Below are 26,602 nucleotides of genomic sequence, written 5' to 3'. Positions count from 1 at the left end.
TTAGAAAGATGCAAGAAAAGGGTTAGAAAGTGTGATAGAAAAAAGGGATGAAGCCTTCAAATTGGGGGAGAGAAGGGCAAAAATATAATTTTCATACCCAACTTCGCAGTGAGTCTCCGGATTTTTTCCTGTGGTAAAGTATAGACAACAAAAAATTCTTGAGTGAGAACACTTGACTGGTCTTTTATATAACATCTCGTAAGGTGTTTTCCACTTCAACACACGTGTGGGGAGCCTGTCTATAGGATATGTGGCTTTGAGTATGGCACTGTGCAAAACATGCTTGGAAATTAGATTGAAACATCAAAGCTCTTGCACCTGCAATATATAAATATGCTTTCTTTCCACTATTCCACTTTTTTTTTTTTTTTCTTTTTCGCGAGGGTTTTTTATTTCAGATTTTATAATTTTTTTTGCTATTTAATTCACACAAATAAGTTTTTAGCAAATTTTCCATTTCACATGGGGTTTTATGCAATTTTCCCCATCATTAAACGTAGGTAAGTCGAGGTCTATTTCTAAGTGAATGGAGAACATTTCAGTGATTGTTTTATCATAGTCAATAATTCTAAATCCATTTTGTTTTGGTACCATGAGGAATGAGAACACATTTATGTAAAGTCTCTTGTCTCTTGATGTGATTGTCTTGAGGAGACCATACAAAATAAAAAAGCATACAGATCTCTCTGTTGAGCGAAGAATGGGGACGAGAACCAATTTCTACAAGAATCCTTCTTATGCATATAACAAGCAATTCAATCTCAACTCCGTCCTTCAAAATCTCAAAAGTGATTGCTCCATAATTCCCTCTTTCTCTTTGTTCTTTCTTTTTTTTTCCCCCCAGTTTCAGTCTGTTCATTTTCTTCAATTCTCAGCTTACAACATCGCCACCGGAAATGCTTCATCCGACGAACCAGCTCCCGTGGTGCAACGGAAGCGCCGCCGCGAGCCAAAGCCGCGGCCTGATAGACGGGATGAAGTGAAAGAGAATGATGGGCCCATGTCCCATCAGGAATATATTGAAAAGCGGAGGTGAAATTTCATATCTTACTTCTGTTTTGAACATTAGATGGAACTTATTGGCTCTCCAAAACTATTGAGCCCCTCTTAAATTCAGTTGTTGTAAGTGTTTTATTTGGTCGCTGGAATAAACTGTGGAGCTCCGATACGAGCACTGTTTTGTGTGTTGAACCAAATTCCTAGTAAATTCGTTTGCTTAGTTATTTTCCCTTCCTGAACACGGAGATTTATTTTTGGGAAAAAGATTTTAGTTCGGGTTTTGGATTTTGGATGACTCTCGGTTGCTAAGAATCGGAAAGCACATTTTCTTTTATGGAAACCATGAATCACGTCATTTAGTACCTCAGATATAAAATCAACAATAATTTCAAATTAAGGGAAACGTTCAAAGTGAAAAAAATAGAACTGATATAATAAAAGTGGATTAAACCAATGGGTAGGAGAGTTCTTGGACTCTAGACTTCTTGTTAAATGGCGAGTCTGAGTTGTTGTGCTTTAAGCTTGCTGTGGGGCAAGAGCTGAATGGAAAAGGATTTAAGTGATACAATCTGAAGTAGAATTGTGTGGGAGGGGTAAATTTTTAACTAATGTTAACAAGATTTTGAAATCCAGAGGAATCAATATTTGTTTGTTTATTTTGTCCTTTTTCTGACTGATCTTTGTATCAGCAATCTTATGTTCTAAACTGTTTAGGAAATGTAAAATGCACTGCTGCAAGAGTTCCAGTATTCTTCTTGAGAAGTTCGGAGGGCAGGTTGCTAATATGTGAAGATGGCATTTTTATTTGTTTTCTTGTCCTCTCCTCCATCCATCTCCATTTTCTCATGTCTGAAGCTATGACAACTCTTTATTTGGATAAATAGTCATGTATTAAGTTGAGACTTGCACCTTTGAGTCAGTTCATACTCTGCATGAACAGGAAGGAAGCTGACTTTTCTCAACCTTACCAAGAGTTAACTGCAGATATGCTGGTACTCTCTGCTTATTACTTTACTTATGCTAGTCTTGAAGAATGTTTTTCTTCCCTCTGCTTCTAGTTTCCTATTAGGGCATGCAATGATTTCTGGGATCATCTCTTTACAGGAAAGTTCAAGTTCAGCTTTAAATTTGGTGGGGTATGAAAGTAAGTTCCTGTTGCATTGTCTTTTCTTTGTTTTAAATAAGTGATGTTTGGAGGTATTTGGTGCTCATTTGGTTGGGTGTAGAAAATCCACGGATGATGTTATATGCTAGTTTGTATTTGGCCTCAAATGATCACTGCCTAAGTGAACACACTGATGTGTTTGGGACAATGCTGCCCTTCCTTGTAAGCAAGAGATAACTTAAATTGCAAATAGATCACGGATGATTCCTTTAATATCCTCTTTAAGAGATCTGCATTGAGTTATCAAATTGGAATTAGTTGTCATATCCACCCCGGCATGGATTTTTCAAGCTTTTGTGCATACATTGGCAAATTAGTCTTGCATATGTTATGAACTTCAGTTTTGTGCAATGTTTGTGTTTCATTTCTATTTGATATAGAGTTTTACCTAATCTTGAACAAACTCTTTCTTTCTCTTGAATGCTCAGTATCCTGCTTCCAGTGGGCAGTATGTTTATCAGCCTGATAAGTAGAATTGGATGGTTCTAAGAATTAGATAGTAACATATTTCAACTTACTTCTTGCTTTCTGCCCAACCTTTCTGCAGTTATTTTGTTGTAGTTCTTTTTCATTTTCTTGTTATTTCCTGAGCAGATAACTAGCTCATACATCATCCAACTTAAAATATTTGATTAGTCGTGCTTCTTTCACCATGACTAATAACCAAAACATGCAGGTGAGACAAGTACTTCTTCAGAATGTGAAGAGGACCGAGGTGATCCACGAGATTCTGAAGAACAATTCAACTCTAGCAATGGAATACAGTACTTTCCGGTCACTGGTTTGTTTTCTGGATGCTTTCACCTGATTATTGCCTTCTTAGTAATTGGTAACATCTGCTACCTGAGACTTGCTGTATCCAGTGCAATTAAACAGCTGCAAGAACAATGAAGTAGAGGTACACGGTAAACCTGATTAAGAAATAAAAGACTCCAGAAGAGGATATATGTAATCCTTTTCTGATAGATGCTGAAATCGGAAACTGTGATAGCAATTACCAGATGAATAACAGTTTAAAGGAATTCAGTGTTTGTTGTTTATATTAGAAACGCTGGTATGTAGAAGTAGAACTCTCCTTGCAAGCTACTCTCTCATACTCTTCTATGTATTTAGGAAACTAATGACTGACATATAAGCATCTTAATAAGATAAAATACGTGAATATCAAGTTGATTACTCCAAAAGTGCATAATTATGTTTTCCTGATTTGGTATGAAGTAGTTGTTTAGGATGTCAAAGTGTAATTTTATAGCCATTTTATTACTTGGCTAAGGTGTTAACCACATTCTCCCCGCTTGGCATGGGTTTAGGGGCTTTCTCTGTTACTGTGTCTGAGGGTTTGGAGTTCATTATTGATCTATGTGGTTGACCAAACAAGGTCACCAAGTTTTCTGCTAGTTTTATATGCAGAAGTTGGTAAGGTAATAGCATCATTTGTTTTGTTCTAATGATTGAGGGGCAAGGATGTTACATCTCTGCAGACTTGGGAGTTGATTGGGTGAAACCCGAGTTTCTGCAACTACTGAATAGCAGAAATATTTCTCTACCAATCTTGTGGAGTCTCTAGTCTAAGCACTTAAACTGATAGCTAAGTGAATCTACTATTGCTTGCAGTTGACGAATGGAAGTTCTTTTATTGATAACTACAGTTGCAGAATATCATCTGCAATAAGCCTGTTTGTTGCATTAGATTTGACTTAATGTAAGATAAAACATATTTTGCTTAAAACTTCTGCATCTACAATTATTTCGGTGACCGAATTTGATGTATGATTGCTCATTATAAATCATTATGTTCTTATAAGATAGCTAATTGATTTATTGACTTTCTTAGACAGCACAGAGGAAGCTGATCGAATTAAGACCCGGACTGAGCAGAGGTATCCTGCTTCAGGAGAGCCTGTATGTGTTGTGTGCGGGAAATATGGGGAGTACATATGCAACGAGGTGAGATATCTAATGCGTGTATTTTGCTTTCCGATCTTAATGCTCTGTTTCCTTTGAGTACCCATTTTTCAGTTTGCTGCATTATTTTTGTAGACCAATGATGATATATGCAGCATGGAATGCAAAGCTGAGCTTCTGCAGAGCATTAAATTCCAACAGGTTCTTCTTTTACTTGAGTCAATAATAAACGTATTTTTTCCTTTGTTGTATTCTATTAACTCTCTTCTTCCAGAAGCCCCAAAGTGGCCAACTCCTTGTTGAGCCCTTCTCTGCACGTAGATCTACATTGGAAGTGCCTGAATCTGGGGGGAACACTTGGGATTATGATCGGAATCGCTGGTCCAAGAAGAGATCTGGGCTTTGCACTTATGAATGGTACATTTTACTATTTGTACGAGCATCAAGAGGTTCAAGCAGAAAATAGCTGTTTACCCATCAAGCCTGACAAGTTGGAATGCTGGGCTTCTGTTATTATGTCACATACTCGTAACAAAAGGTTATTTGGTGTTGCAGTTGGAAATGTCAGAAGCCTGGGCACCTTTCTGAAGACTGTTTGGTTTCGACATCTCATTGTGAAAGCAGTCCTGCTGGCGAAGCATACAACCGTGTATTCTTTCATGATGTAAATGGGAATTTTGCTATTAGACCTTTTAAGCTCCATAATTATAAACATGTATCTTCTTTACAGGTGGCGGTTCAAAATAAATCCAACACAATATCCAGAGATCTTCTAGATTTATACAGAAGGTTCCTTCTTACCTGTATACTCATATTTGCCTTCCATAAATTGTTGCTCACATTCCCCTCAGGTTTCCCTTCTGTACCACGCACTTTATGTGCATTGTTCTCCAAGTTCACCTTGTTACATGAACATTTTTCTTTACTGGTTGAATTCTGCAGATGCAGATTTATACCCCTTGCTTAGAATGCTGAATATAAACTTCAGGTTACTTTGACAAACTTCTAGGGTACACGTTAACATGAAAAAATTCATACCTTCTTAGGAGGGAGGACCACCAAATTAGTAAATAATAGAAAGGAGTGTCTTGAGAATTCTACCTCTTAGTCATATCTTCTTTGAAGTAATAGGAAGAAATATTAGAACCCTCTGTTTGCGTGACTTAAAAGAACCAAGATGCAATAACTGCTATTTTTATTTCATTGCAAGAGATCGAATAGGCAGGCAGTATCTTATTCCAGTCTTTCTGGATCTGCAGATGCCATGATATTGGAAAGAGATTCCTGGATGCAAAATGCAACTCATGTCGTGGGTCAAGCACTTTAGCCACATGTTTAAGCTGTGATAATGCTTTTTGTGACTGGTAAGCTAGTTATATAATTTAAACAATTCTTTGCATTAGTGTACTCTTACTCTTTGCTGATTTGCCCCTAGTTGAATCAAGAACATTCTGGTCCTTTTACTTGTTCTTTATTGTCTGAAGAATGCAGAAGATTATAGTAAACATGGTTTTGGATAATCACATATACTATCTAAATATGATTGGTTGACTAAGTTACGGCTTGTTTTCATCTATTGGAGCTGTTTGGAAAGTGTGTCAAGATTGTATTTTCTGGACTAAGAATCATGTAAAAGCTTCCCCCTTGTTTGAGGCTATATATATCCAAACAATCTTTTCTTTTTCCCAGGAATGGAACTTTCATTATCTCAAAAATTACCTCCAAAAATTTTCAAACATCTGATTATTACTCTAGTTATTACATACTTTGACCAAAATTTTAGACATGTTCCAATCATTGTATGATTTGCATCGAGTGTGGCTTTCGACTAGTTTCTATTTTAAATTGACTTTAATTTTATTTCAAGGTAATAGATTAACTGAGGACATGAGTGTTTCCAGTGCAGGTCATTTGAGCGAACATATCAGAGGACATCCAACTCATCAACAATATTACTCATATAAACTCAAACGACTAGTAAGGTTTAATTTTGATTTTCTTTTGCCATATCACGGATCAGCCTTACTGTTAGGAGAGATCACCGTGGGAATTATCTTTTCAGTTGATTGAGAACCATGTCTGTACAAAGACGCAGAATATTTATGTAAGGCCTGGGAAATCAACTTTTAACTTTTTTTCTTTGAGAATTAGGCATAAGTTACACAACATGCCAATTGATTATTAAAGTTTAAGGTCGATACGTTATGCATGGATTACTCCATATCAGGTTGCATTTGTAAGTTAATGTGATTATTGTCTCAACAAAAATGCAAATAAAAGTAATGGCAGCAGTGGTGTGATTCGGCAATACCCGCTGATTGACAAGTAGGCCAACACCCTCGTTGTTTAGCTAATAACTGGTGCAATATCATTTGAAGCGATAATGCTGCATTTACTCAGATTTGAGAATAGATGGGTTAGAGAAAAGGATAAGTGAGGAAGTAGGACTTGAAATGAGAATAGTACATCATCATTGACAGAGTGTTATCAATTAACCAATGCTTCATCTTGCGGTTGAATTGAGTATTGACCATATTATACCTCATACTTGTAACTTCTTATGGAGAGATATGCTAAGGGCCTCAAGGGGGATAATTAGTTAGCATGTTATATGTTTCTACAGTGGATGAAGGCATGGAAAGCAAAAGGGTCAGGAGGCCACTTAACCATCCCTAGGCTGCTTCCACTACAGTATGTAGGTGGGGACTTTTAGAGGTCAACATTAGGCATCTCTAATAAGAGAATAATTTAATGGAGATATAGCTGCAAACCCATTGAGCTTGTTGATATTGGTGTCACAACCAAGATGTGGCAAACATAACATGGTGAAGTGTGATTACAACACCATGCTATGTGATTCACATATTATAGTATCATTATCGACAACCACACCAACATCACAAAGTCATTGTATCCGAAGCCTCAGAGTTTGGCATGTGCTTGATCCTATCCTGTATGCGTTATCTGAAGCATCAAGTTACAACTGCATGTTATTGTTGCCAAAAAACAAGAAACTGACTATTAATCATGTAATTTCAGCAATATGATGGGTATCTTCTGAACTACATTACATAGTCGTGATCTTCTTCTATTAGTCGATTCAGGTTGAATATTGCTAGAAATAGCATTATAGAACCTGTTGTTTTGGAAAGTACTACTTTCCTTCCCTTTCTTTATTGACAATTCAGACTTCTTACCTTGTTAATATAGATGGGCACTAGCCAGTTGCTTAAATTTCCAGTCCCATTACGATATTAGGTGCTAAGCGCGGCTTTATAATCAAGTCGAGATATTGCTCCAAATTTACTTTCAGTTACTTCACTTTCCTTGCAATTTTTATGATCCCTTAGATGGTTGAGAATGGTTCTCCTGATCTTGATGTTTAACTTTAATTTTCCTTGGAATGATAAAAGTGTGAGCTTGCTCTTTTAACTTTTTGTTCCAATTTTTGGTTGATTGTGCTCAATTTAGTTCCAGAAAGAAAAGTCAAAAGCTAACTTCTTTGCCATTGTTCATCGTCTTTTTGCTTGAAAATAGCGCTAATACTTATTACAGGTCAAATGCAGTAAATCAACTTGCAAGGTCACGGCGATCAAAGATCTCTTAGCCTGTCATCACTGTTTCAGTAAAGCATTTGACAAGTTCTATGATATGTACACAGCAACTTGGTAAATGATGCCTATTCCTACTTCCTCGGTTCCTTTTTCTCCCATTTTTCTGCATGGAATGGATTGTATTTCTTTGGGTTGCCTAGCTAATGTCTGATTTTATGTTTTCCTATAACTTCATTCTACGACCATAGGCTTCATTTTGAACTTCTAAAGAAATTTGTAAAATCATGTTATCGACTTTCAAGCTCCTGATGAGCTGTTCATGCATGCTTTTCTCTTTCTCACCTCTCTATATTAAATTCAATTTGTGTGGTAGGAAACCATCTGGACTATCGATCATTTGGAATTCGATTTGCTGCGAAGATCACTTTGAATGGTTAGTCAATGCCCACTAATATCACAAATATATTTCGTCCGTGGTTTTCACCATCCTGATCAATAAATATCACCATGCTTGTCGCCTCAGGCACCGGATGAATTGTTTGAGCGCAGATGTAGAAGATAATGCCTATATTTTCAAACATAAACAAGCCCAGAACAAGAAATTTGTGCAGCTGAGTGACTTTATCTTTTGAAGAGGTATCAAGGCAACTGCTCCTGCAATGGATTTACGAGTTGATGGAGATTAGGTAAAACTAGTCTTGTTTTAATACGAAGAAGTGCTGCCGACCATTTTCCGCAACATTTCCTGATTTCTGCTCTATCTTGTCCGGAAGGTTAATCGGTGTGATCTTGTAATACTTTTCTGACCACTGGGGAAGCACTGCTTTAAACCTGGTTTTATACCAGCAGAAGAAATATGAAAATAACGAGTTTTCTGCAAAAGGGGGAAATACTGGGTTGTGTTGTTACTATATTTAAATAGCCCTTTGGTTTTCTTATTCCTGTTCTTGTTATTGTTTTGTTGCATGCTTTAGTACATGTTTCTCACTTAGTACCAAACCTTCTAAGTAACCATAGGGATGAAGTAAAGGTAAACTTTGAACTCAGCTCCAATGGGATACGTTCAGATTTCGAAACAAGTTACTTTTTCAGACTCATCCTTTGGGAGGTTTTGGGTTTTTCTTTTTCTCCCTAAAATTCACTTTGGATCCAAATAACATTTACGATTACTAGTTGTTATTGTACGTGATTTTTGCGAGTATATAAAAAATTATATTCTGAGATGAAGAGAAAAAAATTATAAAAAAAAATACAAAACATAGTGATGTGAAGAAAAAAAAAAGTATGTGGGAAAAACGATTAATGGGATAAAGTAAGAAAGAAAAAATAAATTATAATTGTAGATATATTAAAAATATGAAATCCTGCAAGAAAAATGAGTATGGAGAATGTTTGGAAGAAAAAATTAATGTAATAAGGTTGATTAAAATTAAGTTTTGTGAGGGTGAAAAATATAGAGAACATGTGAGAAAAATGAAGTAGTGGGGCGAGGAAAAAAAATTATAATTATAAAAAATATAAAAATTAAAATTACTATTACGAATTTTCTTTTTGAAAAGAATAAAATGCATGAAAGGGTCAAAAGAGACAATAAAGAATTATTACGATCAATGAGTTTTTTTTATAATAGTATCATTATTAATTTATTTAAAAAATTTAATTTTTATTCAATACATGCATTATGCAAACAAATAATATTGTAGCTATAAAAATGGTTTATTAAATGTTTATAGAGTGAGATGATTTTTAGGGTATAGCAAAGTTCACAAAATTCATAAAATTAGTAAATTAAAAAATCTTTAGCAAATACAATTTTATCCTTTTTGGAATCATAACCATCCTTATCAAACTCTACATTTCAAATTCAAGCATCCACCATTCCTAGATATCCCAATAAATAATTACTTTTACACCTCTTAACTTATGGTCTATTTATATAAATTACTTTTATTTTTGTATAATTATATAAAACTACCCCTGACACACAAAAAATAGAGATGTTTTGTGTAATGATGCTAATTTTGTTAGGATGTGTGTGATTTTTAAAAAAAGTAAGGGGTAGTTTGCCTAAGTAATAATGATATTCTAGTGGGTATATTTGTAATTATCTAAATAATAGAGGTAATTTGTGTAAATATACAATAAATCAAGAGGTATAAATGTAATTATCCCATAATATTAAGTAATTCCTTCATTTAGCACTATGAAAAATACAGGAACAAAGACAACTTTATCTTGTCTTCTTCTAATTATTATTATTATTATTTTAAAATGAAAGCGATGAACTACTATTCTTTTTTGAATAAGTTTATTACAATATTTAATATTAAATATTTATATTTAATAATTACTGACAACTATAATAATAATATACTAATAAATATCATATGACTATATCTAATTGATACCTACTATTAAAATAAAATTAGGATCCAAATATTGGTGGGGTTCGAATACATTACTTAAAAATTTTTTTGACAAATCACCATATCCCTATATTCCACAAACAATCATGTTTGTAACAATTTATTCTATAATAATTTTAGTAATTTATTTTATTAATTTTGATTTTTTTATTTTATTTGATTTAAATAATTTCGTATACATACAGTGTACCGAGTATGCTTAGATCTCTAATTCTATTTAGTATTGACATTTACCCACTTTAGGGTTCATAATGTTTGGGCTTTTCAATCAATGAGAGGGGGGCCTGCTATATATGGCCAACAGGTTTCGGCTGCAGCCCAAAATCTCTCATAGAATTTCACACTTTTAGAATTACAGCTATGAATTTGTTTTTTAATTTTTGGAAAATTCTATAATAAATAAAAATAATTCAATTTCATCATTGTGATCACCCTTTCCCCAATTTTTGTTCAAATTAGGGTTTTTCTCCGAAGAATCAGTTGAATTACGAAGAATCATGGGAGGTCATGGAGGGTTGAACATCCTCCCACAAAAGCGGTGGAATGTTTACAACTACGAGAATCGAGAAAAGGTTCGGCGCGATGAGGAAGCTGCCGCCAAGGAAGAGCAGCTCAAGCGCGAGCAAGCCCGGAAGCGGGATGCGGAATTACGGCTCGAGAAGCTCCGGCAAGCCCGTGGCTTGTCGACCGGAGGCTCAGTCGTCCATGGAGATGACAAGCCAGCGTCTGCCTCTGTACAGGCTGAATCTGTTCCCGAAGAACCCGAGATATCGGAATCTGGTTCCAAGCACATAAATTTGTTCGAAGGGATCAGGATCTTCGACCCTATTAAAGCTGGTGATGGGAAAGGAGATGAAAAGAAAGGGATCTTTGGTAGTGATAATAATAGGAATAAGAAGGTGAAGAGGGAGGAGGTTAGGACTGTGGGGCCTGAGGATGAGAAATATAGGTTGGGGTATGGGGTTGCGGGGAAAGGAACGAAGTTGCCCTGGTATATGGAGAAGAGAGTGGCTGATGAGAAAAATGTCGATGAGGAGTATGATGATATGAAATTTAAGGAGAAGAGAAAGAGTGGTGGGAAGAAGACTATAGAGGAGTTGAGGGAAGAGAGATTGAAGAGAGAGAGGGCAGAGAAAGAGAGAGAAAGGGCTTTGTTAATGGCGAAGTCCAAGAAAGAAGGAGGTTTTTCTTCCAGGAGGAGATGAGGTAATTTGCTAGTATAGGATTGGCACAGCAATGGATTTTGTAGATATTCTTTTTTATTTCTCCAATTCAAATCTAGTGATGTATTTTGGAATTTGATTCGGCAATGTTGGTTTCTTTTCTTGATAATAGCTTGTATTCGGGTCTCCTTAGGGGGCATGAAGTCTTAAATCTGATGTGAACCCTGATGAAAGGGTGATGTTTCTGAGGGAACATTGCTCAGTCATATCTCTAAATTGTATCTGTTTGTATAATATATTGCTTGCTGCATTTGAGGCTTAATGTGCTTATATTGCTTCTACAAGTACTATCCATGGATGCTTGAGATTATTTTAAGCAATGGATGAAAGGAATAGCTGAACTGATCATTAATTCAGAGGAAATTTCAACATGTCTTGAATATGATGTCTATTTGATTTGCTATTGGGAATTATGGATAAATGCAACACATCTTGCATTACTCTGAATTATTCTGTTGTTTGCTGCAAGCTTGGCATTCTAATACTGAAAAGAAAAGAGATAAGTAAACGAGTCATTACAGCTTGTTCACTGTTTATGCACAGGAGAACTGGAAGCTTATTTGGTATTGGCCTCACTAGAGGATAAAGGTTGGAATATTCACAGCCTAGTAGCTGCTGTTTCAACTGCTTCAAAGGATTTATGCTTAAACAATTGTTTAAGTTTGAGTGAAGATACGATCTGTTATATAAATGTAAAATGCTGGTGCGGAACATACTTGTAAAAACTGATGATGGTCCTCTGCTCCAGATGCATCTTTTTCTCTTAGATGTGCATACTGGATCTGACTTTTCCTATTGGAAGTTACTTGGTTCTGATAATTTGCATTATTCCGAAGGCAGCCTTTCTGGCATTTGGCTCAAAGTTGAAAGCTTTTCTGGGTTCTGGCTTTTCCAGTTATATTCCTTTTAAATAATAAACTCAATATTTGCCTATGCGTTCTTCAGATGATTTCAATATTTCCAGCCTCCTCTCTTTGTAATTTGTAACTGCTCGTAGTAGTATGTTCTGGAACCATGTTTTCGTGTGAGTCTATATCTTTGCTTGATATAAGATCAATGCTGTCACAGCAATGTGTGCATCCAAGGACCTATGGCATAATAACGGCTTGAATATAAGTGTTTATCTTTGTGCTGATGAGCAATGTATGTGATATTACTTAGGGTTGCTTGTATGCTGGATATCAACATTAGTGAAGGATAAATATACTTTTCTACCTATACTTTTTGTCTCGGTTGGCAAAGATCAACTACTTCTAGTCACATGGTTGTAAGCACGATATTTTCTACAAACATTATGATATTGATGGGTAATTTATAACTATTTTTATAAACGACAGTTGAATTTGGGGTATTTTGTGACCCGTGGTGGTGACCGAAATGAACCCACATGAACTTTTTTTGTACCGTGTCTTTTGCCTTACAAATCTATTGGTTTTATCCGAATTGATTATAATTTTAGCACTCTTTTCCCCTTGTAAAGGCTGCAACTTATCTTAAACTTCGTCGATCTAATTCAGTCTTAAGTTTCATATTAATGTTATTGTTTAGTTAATTTTACTCATTAACATTTTATTTATTTTGATATGTCTTAAGTTTCATATTAATGTTCTTGTTTAGTTAATTTTACTCATTAACGTTTACTTATTTTGAAAACGAAATCTTCGGTTACAAAAACTTTCTATACTTCTAAACAACATATCCTTATCACAACCATGGGGGTAAAACAATATTTCTAAGTGGTGATAATTCAGTGATGCAAAGCTAGCAATACACATCTTCAGAACAACTTTACACCCCATGAACTAATAAAATACCGTAGTTTCCATACCTCTATTCTAAAACCACTTCTTTGTTCTCTTATCAGTTGCTTTGATTCCCATCTTATCCTCAATTAAAACTAGTGTTAGTAGATAAACCACCAGCTAAGTAATATGATTAGTTAAACCATGATGCTCCAAATCACGTTATTAATTATACGAGTTCGTTAATAGTGTCCCTAACATGCCGATCCTGCCAAACGACAAGAGACGAAATCTTCGCTGCTTAATCCCTCCCTTTACCTCATAGTTAAATGTTTATTTCATACAATGCTCGCAAGCGTGCTTATTTTTTTTTAATTCACAACTTAAGACTACTTTTTGTGAATACTTATCATCAGAAATCAAGAATAAGTAGCAGAAGTGGATACGGCTAAGTCTTTTGAATATCAACAAAGTTAAAGAGGAGGGAGACATTCGAGATGAAGATGGATAGTTTAGGAAAGCAAGCTCTTCTTTTTGCTGCAAATCTTTCTCTTCCAGCAGTAGGCCTCCGGGCTCCTTTCATCTCTTTTTTTGCTCATGTTAATGAATATATAAGCTTTTCTTTGTATCTGGAGTTGTTACAATATTCATCTTCTACAGTTTCAGGTCGTTGCAGTGGATGCAAACTTGGGGTGTGCTCACTGCCGAGAGAGGGTAACACAAGTTATTTCAAAGATGGCAGGTATGTCCTGCTTTATTGTTTGGCGCCTGGCAGTAACGATTATAAAGATAATTACACAAACATTCTTGAAATTTAGAATATTACCAGATGAAGTCTCAATTTAGATTATTGTATAAACACCCTTATAGTTATATCGTTACATATTTTTCTTCGATAATTTGATCTTAACAGAGAAATTTGTAGCATAAAACATGATTGTAAGGATACAGTGTATGTTTTCAAAACTAAAGATTTTTCTGAGATATATTTAGACCTCAAGAGATTCAAATGAGTCATTCCTTTATATTAAGGGAACTATTTACGCTGTTAGCTACTTGTGCAGGATCGAAGAGATTTGCGGTTGATGTCTGCATAAAACAAGTTATCATCAAAGGAGACGTAAGATTTAACCCGAAAGCAGCAAGAAGCAACGTTCCCAAGCAGAAAACAGAGGATTCTTCAATTGTCAATGCTGTATGCAAGTTCTTCAGTAGGCTATATGGCTTTCTACGGACCAGTTGTTGCCGGTCAAATGAGAGGAAGAGAAGTTAAGAGCTGGCGAGCACATGCACGACAATTTCTTTCTTTACCCCAACACCATCTTCAATCTCACATGCCTGTAGATGATCACAACATAGCGTTGCTTAATCTTGAGAACTGCTCAGAGGTGGTCGAGAAACAACCTTAGGGTGCATTTGCATTGATAAATTTCAAATTCTTAATAACAATTCCTTGTATTTATTTGAATAATTATAACTTTAGAGGATTTGAAATCCTTCAAATCCAATATTTTGTTGAATATTAATAGATTCAAACTCTTTTAATACACAGTGGTTTAAAGCCTCAAATCCAAATGCAGGTTTAAAGAATTTCCTTTTTCGTTCCGCTCACTTTTACAATTGCCCAATTGACAGAGACCAGGGTAGGCTTAGGGAAGGCATCATTCAGGGGATTGTATTGTTTATCAATTTTGTATTAGCAGGCATAGATCATGAGATGCTACCCACTTTGAATACTATCCAACTGCTATCTAAGTTGGAAGTGTGAACTTTTAAAGTTGTTGGTTTTTTTCTTTTTTCTTTTTTTTTTAAATTGAAGTAATAAACTATTATTAATTGAAATAAATGTTAAATGCAATTTTATCCCATGTGATAAATAAACTCCTGTGAGAAAAGAATTAGCAAATTATCCCCTATATTTCAAAAAATGAAACAAATTTTCCCTTATCAGTAGTTTAGATAGGGGGAGTAATTTGTTTCATTTTTCAAAACACAAGGGCTAATTTGCAATTGTATTTTCCGTAGGGATTTTTTTGCTCATTTCTCATATCACAAGGGGATAAATTGCATTTTTTCCATTGAAATAATTCGATTACAATCATTCATGTCAAATATTATATCCTGATCAACAATATTAGATAAATAAAATCTAAACAAAATAAAACCTACTATGTAGTAGAACAACATAACAAGCCTATAGCGGGGTTCGAACTGAGCTAGGCTTCATTAGCAGTGAACTTTTAAGTTATTTATGGTGACATTAGTGCTTAATTGCATAGAATTATGATATACACATATCCAACGGCTTAAAAACCATTAGAGGATCCACTTGATTGTTTCTTTTACCTCCATCCTTAGTGCAAAGTCACTTCTACACAGAAATGTGGTTTAAGAATCTACATAACAAAAATGGAGCGTTAAATGGAGAAAAATTTTGCATAACAGAATTAATTAAGAGAAGCAAGCTGGAACTCAAGATTATCACCCAAACGAGTCATGCTATCATTGCAGCAGTGAAACTGAGGCCGGATCATTGCATAATTGTCAGCAAAAGGTCATATTTTAAGAAAATGCTAGTGCAAATGAAGAAATATGCAACAACTTGAATTGTAACCGTTTCACAATTGCTATGTGCCTTCTCACCCTAAAGTGCATACTGCATAAGAAACACGGAAACATCGCCAGAATGAGAAGCATTTAACACATTCAGAAAACCTCACTAAATTCCATTTGCAGTTCCCTGAAACATGACATATTATTACAGAAAACTAGGTTGCATCGCACATCAACATATTTAACCTGATCTTCATTGCCAATCCAATAATCCAACATTTAAAGTCAAGATTCACTTTCAGGTACTCTCTCCTTGCGCCGGAAAAGGGTTGTAAAGAAATGAATACAGACGTATAGAAGAGTCTTCACTATCCAATCTTCAACCGACTCTGAGACCAGCTTATTTATCATCTTTACTACCAACATGATGATCATAAAGATCAAACTCCTGCATGAATGCGTATACATCAATAGGAAACTTACTAAGTGATTTTTACGAACCGTGTATATGAGGTGAAGCATATGAATCAATTGAGAAAAAGTGAAGGTGAATAAGTTGTTAACTCAAGTAGGTGGGCATTCTAATGGCAAACATAACTCATGTAACATTATTATTTCGAAGGACCCAACGCTTCAAATATCCTACTATCAATATCATTTATGGTCAGTACAACTCAAATTGATAGCAATATTTTTGTATTATGTTTTAGGGCGCAATATTTTGATTTGTGATGTGTCACCAATGGCTGGAGCATGATAAGCCACCCTATGCAAAATGAGCTGTGGAAAAAAGACTTTCTAAAGCAAAACCAAGAAAAAACCTCTTGTCAGTTTGGAAATGATCAAGTGAATGTGCAAAGCTGAACATATAGAAGGACATTTTTATTTGAATTGCAATGTTTTCCATGTCAAAAAGCACTTTCAAACTCTGAGAAATTGATTAGAATGTTAAGCCATATGATGAAGAGCTATAGGATTTGACTTGATCACGTTGAATATTATGAGCCGCTCAATTACCATCATCCAATTAGCTCAAACAAATGGTAGGATGACAAAGGGAAATGGTAAAACTGAAGAAAGTATATTGCATTTCATTCGAAAAGATTTGCAGCTTTGGAGTGTTAAACAAATAAAAACGTCAGTAGTCATAGATGAATACCATATGAGTGGCAGCATCAGGTAGCAAAGGATCGAGCCAACTAAGACTACAGTGATGCCTTTCATGAACAAATCACCAAATTGAAAACCTTTTCTGTCATGCCGCTGTATTACCTACATCTCATAGGGTTACAAATGTAAATTTGTGTTGTATGTAAGCATGAAAAACAACATTTAATAAAGAACTATACAACTCTTTTTTGGTAGCAAAGTAAATAAAGCACCAGAGATACAAACAAGGAGCTTCATAAAAATCAATTATGGTATATAATTTCAAATGCCAAAAAATGTTGATGAAATGATTGATTTTACCTCCAAGTGACAGACCACATGCAATCCCCAACTAACATGTAAGATACTTTATTCCCTTATCCAGGCGTCGCAAGGGCAATACATGTATGAACATTTTTATATGGAATATGGATTGCAATACTGTATAAGTGGAAAGTCCTTGGATATATATGGATGTTATCCACTATGTATGGGTCAGTCATCCAATAAATCCATCACTATTCCTAAAATAAATATCCTCCTTTCATCCCAAATTTTTTCATCTAACTTGACAGGGGCACAACATTTTAACGGAAGATGACAAAATAAAGGTTTTTAAGGATGTTTACAAAAAGGCCCCAAAAGTAATGTGGAGTTAGTACTTTTACATTATTAGTTCAAGTAATAAGGTGTTTATGGGAAAAGAAGTTCCATTTTAAGAAATAAAGAAGTCCCAAAGAGAAAATAAGAACCGTAAATTTTAAACAAGAGAGAATAAAGTTCAAGAATGTTCGAATTGACATGCTCAACTTTATCTTTATTTATGGGAGAGTGGCATCAACAAAACTAACTCAAGCTATTGTACTACTCATACAAATAGCGAGTTGGAGACTTGGACGTCGAATTTTTAGAATTCTTCTAGGAATATCAACTTCTAAGATTTGGAATTAGTGATTATTTTTTAACTACAGATACTATACCTTTGCATAAAAATAATTGAGCAAATTAATGAAAAGAAGTTTCAAAGAAGTAAAAGACCTCATAATCATTTGAGTTTCCTCTTTGCCAAGTTGCATTTCGTAAAGAATCTGCTTCAGATCTCTCAAAATTTGATGATTGCCTGATCAATGGAGAAATGTAGAGCACTCTCAATTTGCATTCTTCAACCAAAAGCCCTCTTTCATTGAACTGCAAGAAAGAAAGACTTTGTTCAATATGTTAATCCTTAATCATTCATACAAAATGCAGTAGCAAATATGATAACAAACTCTATATGTAACACTTGGAACTATACTTGTGAATGGACGGGTATTATCCTATCTAGGCCCATAACCAATAAGTACTCACAAAAAATTTCTTCATGCCATACTCTTCATCCTACATGAGAAAAACTCATTCCGTCTTACCAAGTTATATCCAAAAAGGTCAGGTAGGGTTTGGATCTTAATCGTTATTTTTTGTGTTTTCTCCTTTGTATACTTTTTTTCTTAAATAGGTTTTAAAAAATATAATTTCTTACAACAAATGAAGCAATTCTCATGTGTTTACTGATTTCAAAATATGCAACTAATTAACTAATTAACAACATTTCATGAGTTGTTGAGATTAAAAAAAAAATCATTAATCGAATTTACAACATTTGCAAATTGACTATAATTGATCTTGACTTTGTCCAAATTCTGAGCCAATATTAATTAATTGCGAAACATATATTTCATTTTCACTTAAAATTCTTATCCATTTGAATTTGCATGCAACTTTAATTTGACGAATTTTTCACAATTTAAATTCAAATAGATTTTATCGTTCCACATATTGATCGGGTTCAACTAATTTAAATTTTGTTTGTATCTTTTCATTTTGTAAACTATTAAGTTAAGTTTTAATTAATTGAATAAGAAAGTTAAATTAGGGTTACTAGGGAAACAAAGATGAAAAACTTTGGCTAATTAGTAAAAATATCAATATGTAATAAATATAAATAAAATATATGCCAGAATAATTATAGAAAATCAAGAATGTTTAGATATTAAATGAATCTAGTTGGTAGTTTTCTTATAAACTTACAAGTTCAATTATTTTAAGTTATTGGGGGTAAATAGAGATTTTACGGCCTTAGACATACTGACACCAATAGGTATTTTACGGTATTAGACCTTACTCTCCAACTGCCTTAATTTCATAGAGTTTGGTATAGGGTAGGGTCTTACCCATTGAGTAGATATGGTTATGGATATAAAGTCATTTTTGGATACGAATAGTGTATTGTTTCCCCATTCATTGGCCTATGTACAACAAGGGTATTATGCTCCAACTGCAGTTGTGATGCTAGAAAAAACAAATGTTCAACTTCATGAATAGCCATTGCAGTCATTACTATTAGCTTCATTTACTACGAAAAAAGTTATCAATTTACCAAATGGCAAAGTGGATTGCTTTTGGGTACTCGAAGGGGGTATTGTAATTGTGCAAGTGTATTTAACTACTTTTTGGTGTATTTCAAGTGAAATAATTCAGAAGGGATTGGTCACAATCACATGGAGGGGTAAAATCACCAGAAATTCCTATCAAAATCCATACATTGTTGTGAAAGAGGAGAACATTTTGCATAAACATCTTCGAAGCATGCTAACACATGGTTATGAAGCAAAATAGTTTAGTTATACAGTTACCAGTCGCCGAGTGGCTTCTACAGTGGCACCAGGACTCGTAACAACACTCTTAATCACAAACTTGTCCTTACATTCCATGTTAGGAGGGATCTCCTTTGGAGCGCCCATAGTTACTACAAGAAAAAAAGAAAAAAAACGCAGATGAAAATTCATAAGAAACAGTTTAATCACTGATGCAGCAAGATAGAAATGGTAGACAGCATAACATCAAATCAATTAGTATCAGATATGAAACTTATTCAAGTAAAAATAAGCAATTCTAGTGCCAATCTGCCCAATGCTCCTATGATTCCAAACCTTTTGGTACTAGCAATGCAGAGAACAGTGAGGCTGAGGCTAATTGGAAGATGAATAAGGCATTTCATGATGAGCTTCAGTTGGGAACAATTATGGAGCATATGTTTAAGGAGATTATAGATTTCAGTCCAAAGTATGTCACTCACAGACCACTAGAGAAGCCTTAATACTGGAATTCACAGGGAAAGATGAGCAAGTGAGCTTCCATGATAGAAATGAGTGCATACTTGAAGAAAGAGCAGTTGCTCTTGGTCCCCCGACCACTTCCATATCCATCTACCACGATATCAAGTTTGATCAGCAGTTTCTTTACTTCTGTACATCCACTTCCTAAAGTCGAGCCCCTAAATTTAATGTTATCCTTGAGCATGGATATCGAAGTGTAGTAAGTGTAAGTACTTTCAAATTCTCAGTGCTATTACCTTATTGGCACAAAGTAAACTTATTGCAATCGTTTCAAAGGAAAAGCCTGGCTCATGGGTCCAAGCTTTGTATTAGGGAAACTGGGAAAGGATTATTCCTGGGAGCAATTCTGTGAGGCACATATTCAAGGTTTAGGAACTTCAAGTGGAGAATATTATTGGTGAACTTATCAAACAGCCAAAGTTATATGTACACGAATTAATGAACTAATCCTTATATTCAGTCTTAGCAAGTCTTGTTAGTGGTTTCAGGAGGAGATTAAGTCATTTATATCCATCTTCAAGCCCCAAAATATAACAAGACACAGATTTGGCTAATGAAGAGGTGAGGATATCACCACCAAGAAGACCCAGGCTGCTAACCTTTTACTACAAGCCACCAACCTTAATGAGGAACTACATCAGCACCAAAAGGAAATAAAGTAACTCTTCTCCAAGTTCCAGTCTGTAACCGAGAAACTTTACAACTGTTACACCATTTGCCCCCAAGGGAACACTTAATAGTTTGCAAGAGATGAGGGCAAGAAAAGAGGCCTTTGCTATTACTGTGAGGTCATTGTTGTAAGAAAAAAATCACCGTGATTATGACAAACCAAGAGGAAGATGTATATTTTCTAAATGAAATGGAAGATGCAGGAATAGTTACTGAGAGACACAAGTTGAACCCAATGGTTTTAGCTGATAGTTCAGGAGGAAAACAGAAGTATGAAGGTTAATGGGAAGCTTAGTGGAAAATACACAACTTTTTGAGGAAACTGCAATGAGGCCAACTTGTAGAATGTATTGACAACAGACATAATACATTGTATGGTGAAAAAGGCAAGGTTATTAACAGAAAAAAAGGTAATGACTAAGCAATGGTACTGAGTATTGGCTTGATGCTCCTCAGAAAGTTGATGAACAAGAAAAATGTTGTTTCCCTGAATATTAGTGGTATGCACAAATTCAGGTCCAGAATAGGCTACAGAAGAATATAGTAGTTCGAATATTAAGTAGGAATTATAATGATTAGAATTTCTTACATATTTGATCTCTTTTCAAGTTAAATTTTATTGCTTTATTAGATTATGGCTCTTTGATTGTAAGCATATAAATACATGGGCAAAATTCAGCATTCAATACCTTTAATCATTCAATGAATATTTCCTTTAAAAATCTTTAGAGTTTAGCATAATTAGTTAATTAGTTTACTTGTCCTACATAAAAAAATTTCAATTTTAATTTCATAAAACTATGAAAATTTATAGAAATAACTGAATATTATTATTGAAACTTTGATATTTATTAACAAAATTATGCATCTTTTCAAATAAAAAAGGGAGAAAAACATGTAGATATAATAAGTTTTAGTAAATGGTATTGCCAAAATTTGTTGAGGTAAATCTAAAAATAATAAAGATGACTATGATTTGAACGTAAAAGTACTGATTAGATCTCATAAAAACTTAATGAAGACAAAGCATCTATAACATTGAGCGTCTACATGACCAAACATCTATTGTCAACTGCTGCCATTTTCTTATTGAGAATACAAATTATCAATTAAATATTCAGCTCCAGAATTGATCTTTATAAAATTGTAGAACATACCAACCCATTGATTGGGAGAACATTGAAAAGGAATAGCATGATAAATGATCAACCAAGAACATGTATATGGTTGACTTGGTACAGTACTCGATGAATACTTAGCATATGACCACTATGGATATGTATTAGTATTTGAACTTGATCCATAATAATTGAGCAGTGTTTAGTACTAATACTCTTTGATTTAGAAGTACTAGTGCACCATCCCAATCATGGGGATTCAAAATGTTCGAATTAAAATATAGAATATCTTAATAATATTTCACAACTTTGCAAAAGTAAATTGATAATGTATAGCCCACAAACAAATTTATTTCTTGAGTACCTGTAACATCACAACTTGATCTGGGCAAAACAATTCCAATATTGGGTCGAGCAGAGTACTTCTGCGGATTTGTGGTCATAACCTAAACAGAAATCAAAGAATTTGACTACTGTATGTACATACATGAATGACAGTCTTCATAATACACAGAACAAAAGGATAAATTTACCTTAAAAGCAACAGGATTTCTGGAGTAATTATTCAACCGAATTGTACATGATGCTTTTTTCCTCAGCTCAACTACTCAAATCAAATATACCAGAGAAAAGGTAAAATACATAAAAGCCCAATAACCAAAGAAAAACAGAACATGACGAAATCGATACCTGAACAAATTGAAAAAATAAAGTAAATCACAATAAAAGAAAACATAAAACTATAAACAATCGAGATTAATAGAAACTTACAGAGAAATTTGAGCTCCTGAGGTTCGATATTGAGAAGCTTGTCCCTGCGCATATTGAGAAACGTTTCCATACTAATTATTTTTTCCAGAATTATCTGATAATTATTTCGAGACCAAATGATACTGAGGAAAAAAAGAAGAAGAACGTTTCTTTCCCTTAGGGCTTCTGCTTATCAAAGAGAAGAATTGAAAGTGAAATGGAGAATCATTCAGAGAAGGTGGAATCAAAGACATGGAAATGGGGAAAGAAAACGACTCAATAGTTTTTCTAATCAAATACATAGGCTGACCTTGTATAAGTGTATAAATTAATCGAAGTCAAAGGAATGTCGATGGAGAAATGGCAGTTGCAGTAGAACGAGAAGCAAGAAGGCAAAACAGCGCCAACAAGGTGGAAACTTCCTGACAGAGCACGGTGGATCCCGGGTGACGTCCGCCATAACTGGTGCACAGTCCATCAAAATGTGAGCTCCAGGGGACTCCTGCACAATGCGTCAGACAGAACCAAATGCATCCGTTCTGGTGATCCCAAAAAGAGCCCCACGCAGACAAATCCTACAATATGGCAGGGGGGAATAATTGGCAAGGATCTAAATACATGCATCCAATACTTGGGCACATAATTTTATTTAAAGAATAATTACACTCCTTCTTGAAATTTTGAGTAATTATATAAATTATCTGTAGTTTGAAAAATTATATTTAACACACTTGAAATTTATATTCGTCTAACAAATAAGTCCCTTCGTTAGTCGTTTTTTTTTGTGAATTTTAACTAACGGAGGAACTTATTTGTTAGACGGAAACAAACCTCATGGATGCTAAATATAATTTCTCAAACCATAAGGGATTTATGTATAATTACACCAAAACTCAAGGGAGTGCAGCTTATCCCTTTTGTTAATATTATTATTTTATCTATGCTCGTAATTTATTCCAGTAAATTAAAGTTTATCATTGTTTTAACAATTTGACATGTAAAAGAACTACTTGATCAATTGAATGGTACTATTGACATTATAAAAAGATAATGTAATGGTATCAAATGCAAAGTGTCAAGACCATTTTTACTTTATGGCATAGGATTAGGACTAGAGTAATGGCCAATAAAATTGAGGATTGGGTGTGATGTAATAAATTTAATTTTTGTATATATTTAGATGGACAAAAGTTAGGGTTAATTTGTGATTATATGGTCTCATGTTTATTGCAATTGTTATAACTTGAGATAATTACAATTAAATTCAACCACAAATTTATTAATTGATATTTTACTAAATACTAGGTCATCAAATCAATGCTTTGCAGTCAAAGAAATGAACCAATTAAGCGGCACCACGTGGAACAACTGCATATATGTTCGAATCGAATCAAGACAAGCAATTTGAGAAAATACAAATATTAAAAAGATAATGTCAAATTGACTAATCTTGTCATGCCAAAAAGGTGTTAAGTATATCACAATTCTACTTTTTTTGACAATTATATAAATGGGTCTCTGGAGATCATTCAAAACACACACAAAAGAAGAGATTGAAGAAGAAAGTCAGAGAAGAAGAAGAATTAAGATAAGGAATTTTCTACGAGCTCCTCGAGTTAAAGAATATTCACAGTGCTCAAAACAGAAATCAAGTCGTTCGACAAAGGCGCAACAAATTACAGTGTCTAATTCGTGATTACAGGCTCAATATTATGAACATCCTAGTAAATTCCCAACAAGATCCAAGTGATAAATCCAGTTTCAAATTCTTAAATCCTGAAAAAGAAAAAAAGCAGGGTGAAACACGATACATAGCCACGATCAGAAAAGCAAGATAGGCCTGACAGAATTTGCACAACAAGAGAATTGCATGTGATTGAGCAACTAATGAAGTCTGATCTAATGAAGGAAGGATCTATATGCCTACAGCACTTGTATTGTCATGAAACGACACAACCGCGAAATGAGTGTTTATCATTGAAGTAAAAAGTGTATCAAGAATTTTTGTGCAGCCTGAATTATGTGTGAATTTGTACAACTTCTCTTGCATCTCCATTTATAATCTGATCGCCATGTCGCCTCTGCACCTTTTCCCTGTCAATAAATTCCAAAAAAACAGAAGAAAATTGCAAGGAGACACTCATGATCATGCTAAGTCAATCTGCTGTCCGCATAGTTCTTGGCTTAATTACCTCCTTAAGTGCACCATTCCTTTTTCGAGAACCAGAGTCTCACCGCCAATTTCAATCTGCAAAACACAGCACGTCAACAACGAAACATGAAAACTAGTCAATGGAGACTAAGCCTTGAAGAGGGGGGCAACAATAATTAGAATCTTACATATTTCCAGCCCAAATTATCACCACATCCTACGCAGTTGGTATCCGCAACTGTGTGAGGACCGACCTGCCAATGATGAACAGCTTTGTCGACTTGCACGTTGATGCTGTATGTGTACATGAATCAGATGGTTAAACGTTTGCTTGAAGCGCAAAAGTATTGAGTCGTTGAGGCTTCATCGTGTTCTCAACTTCAGGTTTATGTATAATACGTATACGGCAACAAGATCTTACATCTTACGGTCTTGGAAGACAATGCCCTCAACTCCCTCTGCCTGGCCCTGCGCGCAGGCGAAACCCATCGATAAAAATGAAGCATTTTATTAAGTTGCATGCAGAACATAACACACATCTACACCAAGAATTAAAATTCCTCAGAAACAAAGTATCAATCATGAATTCTATAATTAATAAGACAAAGAATTAAATCCCTCAAGAACAGCTGATGCTGAATGTTTCAAGATCATGCAACAGAAATAATATTGTGGAAGTCTTGAATATTGGAAAAGAGACAGAGGTAGGAGACATTAATTTACTGGGTAAAAGCAGTGGAATTCTTCTGGTAAGGCAATAGGGGTTTTGCAAGACTTGCACATCAGGTATTCAGGGCTTGGCTGATCGAATTCCGTCAAGAATGGCCTTCCCATTTGCAGATATTCCAAGATTATCAACTGTTGATCTTGAAAGTTTGGATTGCAGATTAATCGTGTAATGTGGGAAAAGTTCCAAGAAATGGAATGTGTTGTTGGGATGGGAGAAAGGGCGAAGATGAGGGTTTTGCTTCAAGTTAACTGTTATAACTGTCATATAAACCGCCCTATTATGTGAGGGAGTTTGGTAGTATGATAGTAATTATATGCTGTTGCTTGTCACTCTTTTGCTAAAGAACATGCCATTGAGACCCTTAAATGCACTATATAAGATTGTAACCAACGCTGTAACAAACGTCTAAGCCGTTACAACACTTGACCAAATGCAAAAAATGAGTTTGGAGCTATTTTTGGAACTGTCAAAGTGAATTTGATATATTTAATATTGGAACGGCCACTCTAACAAATATAGTTATAAGTGCATTAATATTGGAATGGTCTTTTGAATTAACGACCTTGCATTATGTTGTAATGGTTTTTGTTACTCTCTTTGTTATAATTCTTTCAGTACTTGTTGTAACGGTCTTTGAGGCTCCTGTTTTGAACGTTGGATTTTAGTTTTGTACCGGCCTTCGTTTAGGTTTTTTTTCCTTGTTTTTGTTGTTTGAAAAGTGCTAGCACGCTTTGGTATATCTTTGGAACTGCTTTTTTGGTTATATGGTAGCAATTGTTATTCCAAAAATCGTTACAAAAGTCCTTACAAACTTAAAATAATTTTTATATTATTTATTTTTATTTATATTATTATAATATTTATTTTTGTAATAATAAATTACTAAAATTTTAGTTATAAATATATAGTTGAATTTGTTACATGTGAAATATTATATAAAAAATATATAATATAACAAGAAAATAATTTTAATTTAATGAACAAAATATAAATAATATTTATTAATTGTATTTATACAAATATAAAAAAAAGTAATCGAAGGCTTGTACCTAGCGTCTTCACAAAAACTTGCAGTATTCCAAATCAACATCGTCCCTCCAGTACAACATGCAGCTTTTTACATACATCGATCTTCTCAACGGGTAAACCCAAATCCTTTATCAATTTCTTCGTGCTGCAGTAATCTCTTAGCAGGATGTGACCCTGGGGCAATATTTTATTAGTCCATTGAGATATTTGATCATATGATTGCTTAGAAATATGGCCGTCCACCTTGACATCCAATAACTCAGCAACAGATGTTAATTAAGAT

The 26,602-nt window shown here is 34.5% G+C and overlaps 3 protein-coding genes across 10 annotated transcripts; 2 read left to right on the top strand and 1 right to left on the bottom strand.

Moving 5' to 3' along the window:
- Positions 1-557: 557 nt before the first annotated feature.
- On the top strand, positions 558-8,561 carry LOC105164316 (uncharacterized). 6 transcript variants are annotated; one of them, XM_020695130.2, is made up of 16 exons: positions 558-788; positions 876-1,032; positions 1,940-1,991; positions 2,104-2,143; positions 2,841-2,945; positions 3,999-4,111; positions 4,205-4,270; positions 4,347-4,486; positions 4,625-4,733; positions 4,800-4,858; positions 5,329-5,433; positions 5,971-6,046; positions 6,132-6,173; positions 7,625-7,737; positions 7,997-8,056; positions 8,147-8,561. In XM_020695130.2, the coding sequence occupies exons 1-16, from the start codon at positions 701-703 to the stop codon at positions 8,253-8,255; spliced, it is 1,434 nt and encodes a 477-aa protein (XP_020550789.1). In that variant the 5' UTR covers positions 558-700; the 3' UTR covers positions 8,256-8,561. The 6 variants fall into 6 exon arrangements, 5 of the variants coding, with proteins under 5 accessions (XP_020550789.1, XP_020550790.1, XP_020550788.1 ...); XM_020695131.2 differs by having other exon boundaries at positions 560-788; positions 4,344-4,486; positions 4,625-4,718; XM_020695129.2 differs by having other exon boundaries at positions 560-788; positions 4,344-4,486.
- A 1,759-nt stretch (positions 8,562-10,320) lies between these two features.
- On the top strand, positions 10,321-13,692 carry LOC105164317 (leukocyte receptor cluster-like protein). Of its 3 annotated transcripts, none has more exons than XM_088881876.1 (2): positions 10,321-11,255; positions 13,675-13,692. In XM_088881876.1, the coding sequence occupies exon 1, from the start codon at positions 10,547-10,549 to the stop codon at positions 11,252-11,254; it is 708 nt and encodes a 235-aa protein (XP_088738002.1). In that variant the 5' UTR covers positions 10,321-10,546; the 3' UTR covers position 11,255; positions 13,675-13,692. The 3 variants fall into 3 exon arrangements, with proteins under 3 accessions (XP_088738002.1, XP_011081242.1, XP_011081241.1); XM_011082940.3 differs by lacking the exon at positions 13,675-13,692 and adding an exon at positions 13,431-13,449; XM_011082939.3 differs by lacking the exon at positions 13,675-13,692 and adding an exon at positions 11,816-12,205.
- Positions 13,693-15,588: 1,896 nt separating this feature from the next.
- LOC105164440 (uncharacterized) lies at positions 15,589-25,049 on the bottom strand. Its single transcript, XM_020694491.2, has 12 exons — positions 24,982-25,049; positions 24,749-24,854; positions 24,601-24,656; positions 24,445-24,502; positions 22,719-22,885; positions 22,430-22,473; positions 22,192-22,262; positions 22,023-22,104; positions 19,389-19,501; positions 17,755-17,904; positions 16,727-16,839; positions 15,589-16,015 (listed from the first exon to the last, which is right to left on the bottom strand). Exons 1-12 carry the CDS (start codon positions 25,047-25,049, stop codon positions 15,853-15,855), a joined length of 1,191 nt encoding a protein of 396 aa, XP_020550150.2. The 3' UTR covers positions 15,589-15,852.
- Positions 25,050-26,602: the final 1,553 nt, after the last annotated feature.

Source organism: Sesamum indicum, linkage group LG6 (genome assembly GCF_026168435.1).
Source record: "Sesamum indicum cultivar Baizhima isolate 11 linkage group LG6, ASM2616843v1, whole genome shotgun sequence".
Taxonomy (NCBI): Eukaryota; Viridiplantae; Streptophyta; class Magnoliopsida; order Lamiales; family Pedaliaceae; genus Sesamum; species Sesamum indicum.
Note: the sequence above shows the minus strand (reverse complement) of the source record. Positions and strands in the feature narration are given on the sequence as shown.

Coding starts and splice junctions, on each gene's coding strand:
- LOC105164317 (XM_088881876.1), top strand. CDS start 10,547: ATGGGAGGTCATGGAGGGTTGAACATCCTCCCACAAAAGCGGTGGAAT.
- LOC105164440 (XM_020694491.2), bottom strand. CDS start 25,049: ATGGGTTTCGCCTGCGCGCAGGGCCAGGCAGAGGGAGTTGAGGGCATT. Junction 24,503..24,600: donor GGAATGGTGCACTTAAGGAG/GTAATTAAGCCA, acceptor ATTTATTGACAG/GGAAAAGGTGCAGAGGCGAC. Junction 22,105..22,191: donor GAAATCCTGTTGCTTTTAAG/GTAAATTTATCC, acceptor ATTTCTGTTTAG/GTTATGACCACAAATCCGCA.
- LOC105164316 (XM_020695129.2), top strand. CDS start 701: ATGGGGACGAGAACCAATTTCTACAAGAATCCTTCTTATGCATATAAC. Junction 1,033..1,939: donor GAATATATTGAAAAGCGGAG/GTGAAATTTCAT, acceptor CTGCATGAACAG/GAAGGAAGCTGACTTTTCTC. Junction 2,946..3,998: donor ACAGTACTTTCCGGTCACTG/GTTTGTTTTCTG, acceptor TGACTTTCTTAG/ACAGCACAGAGGAAGCTGAT.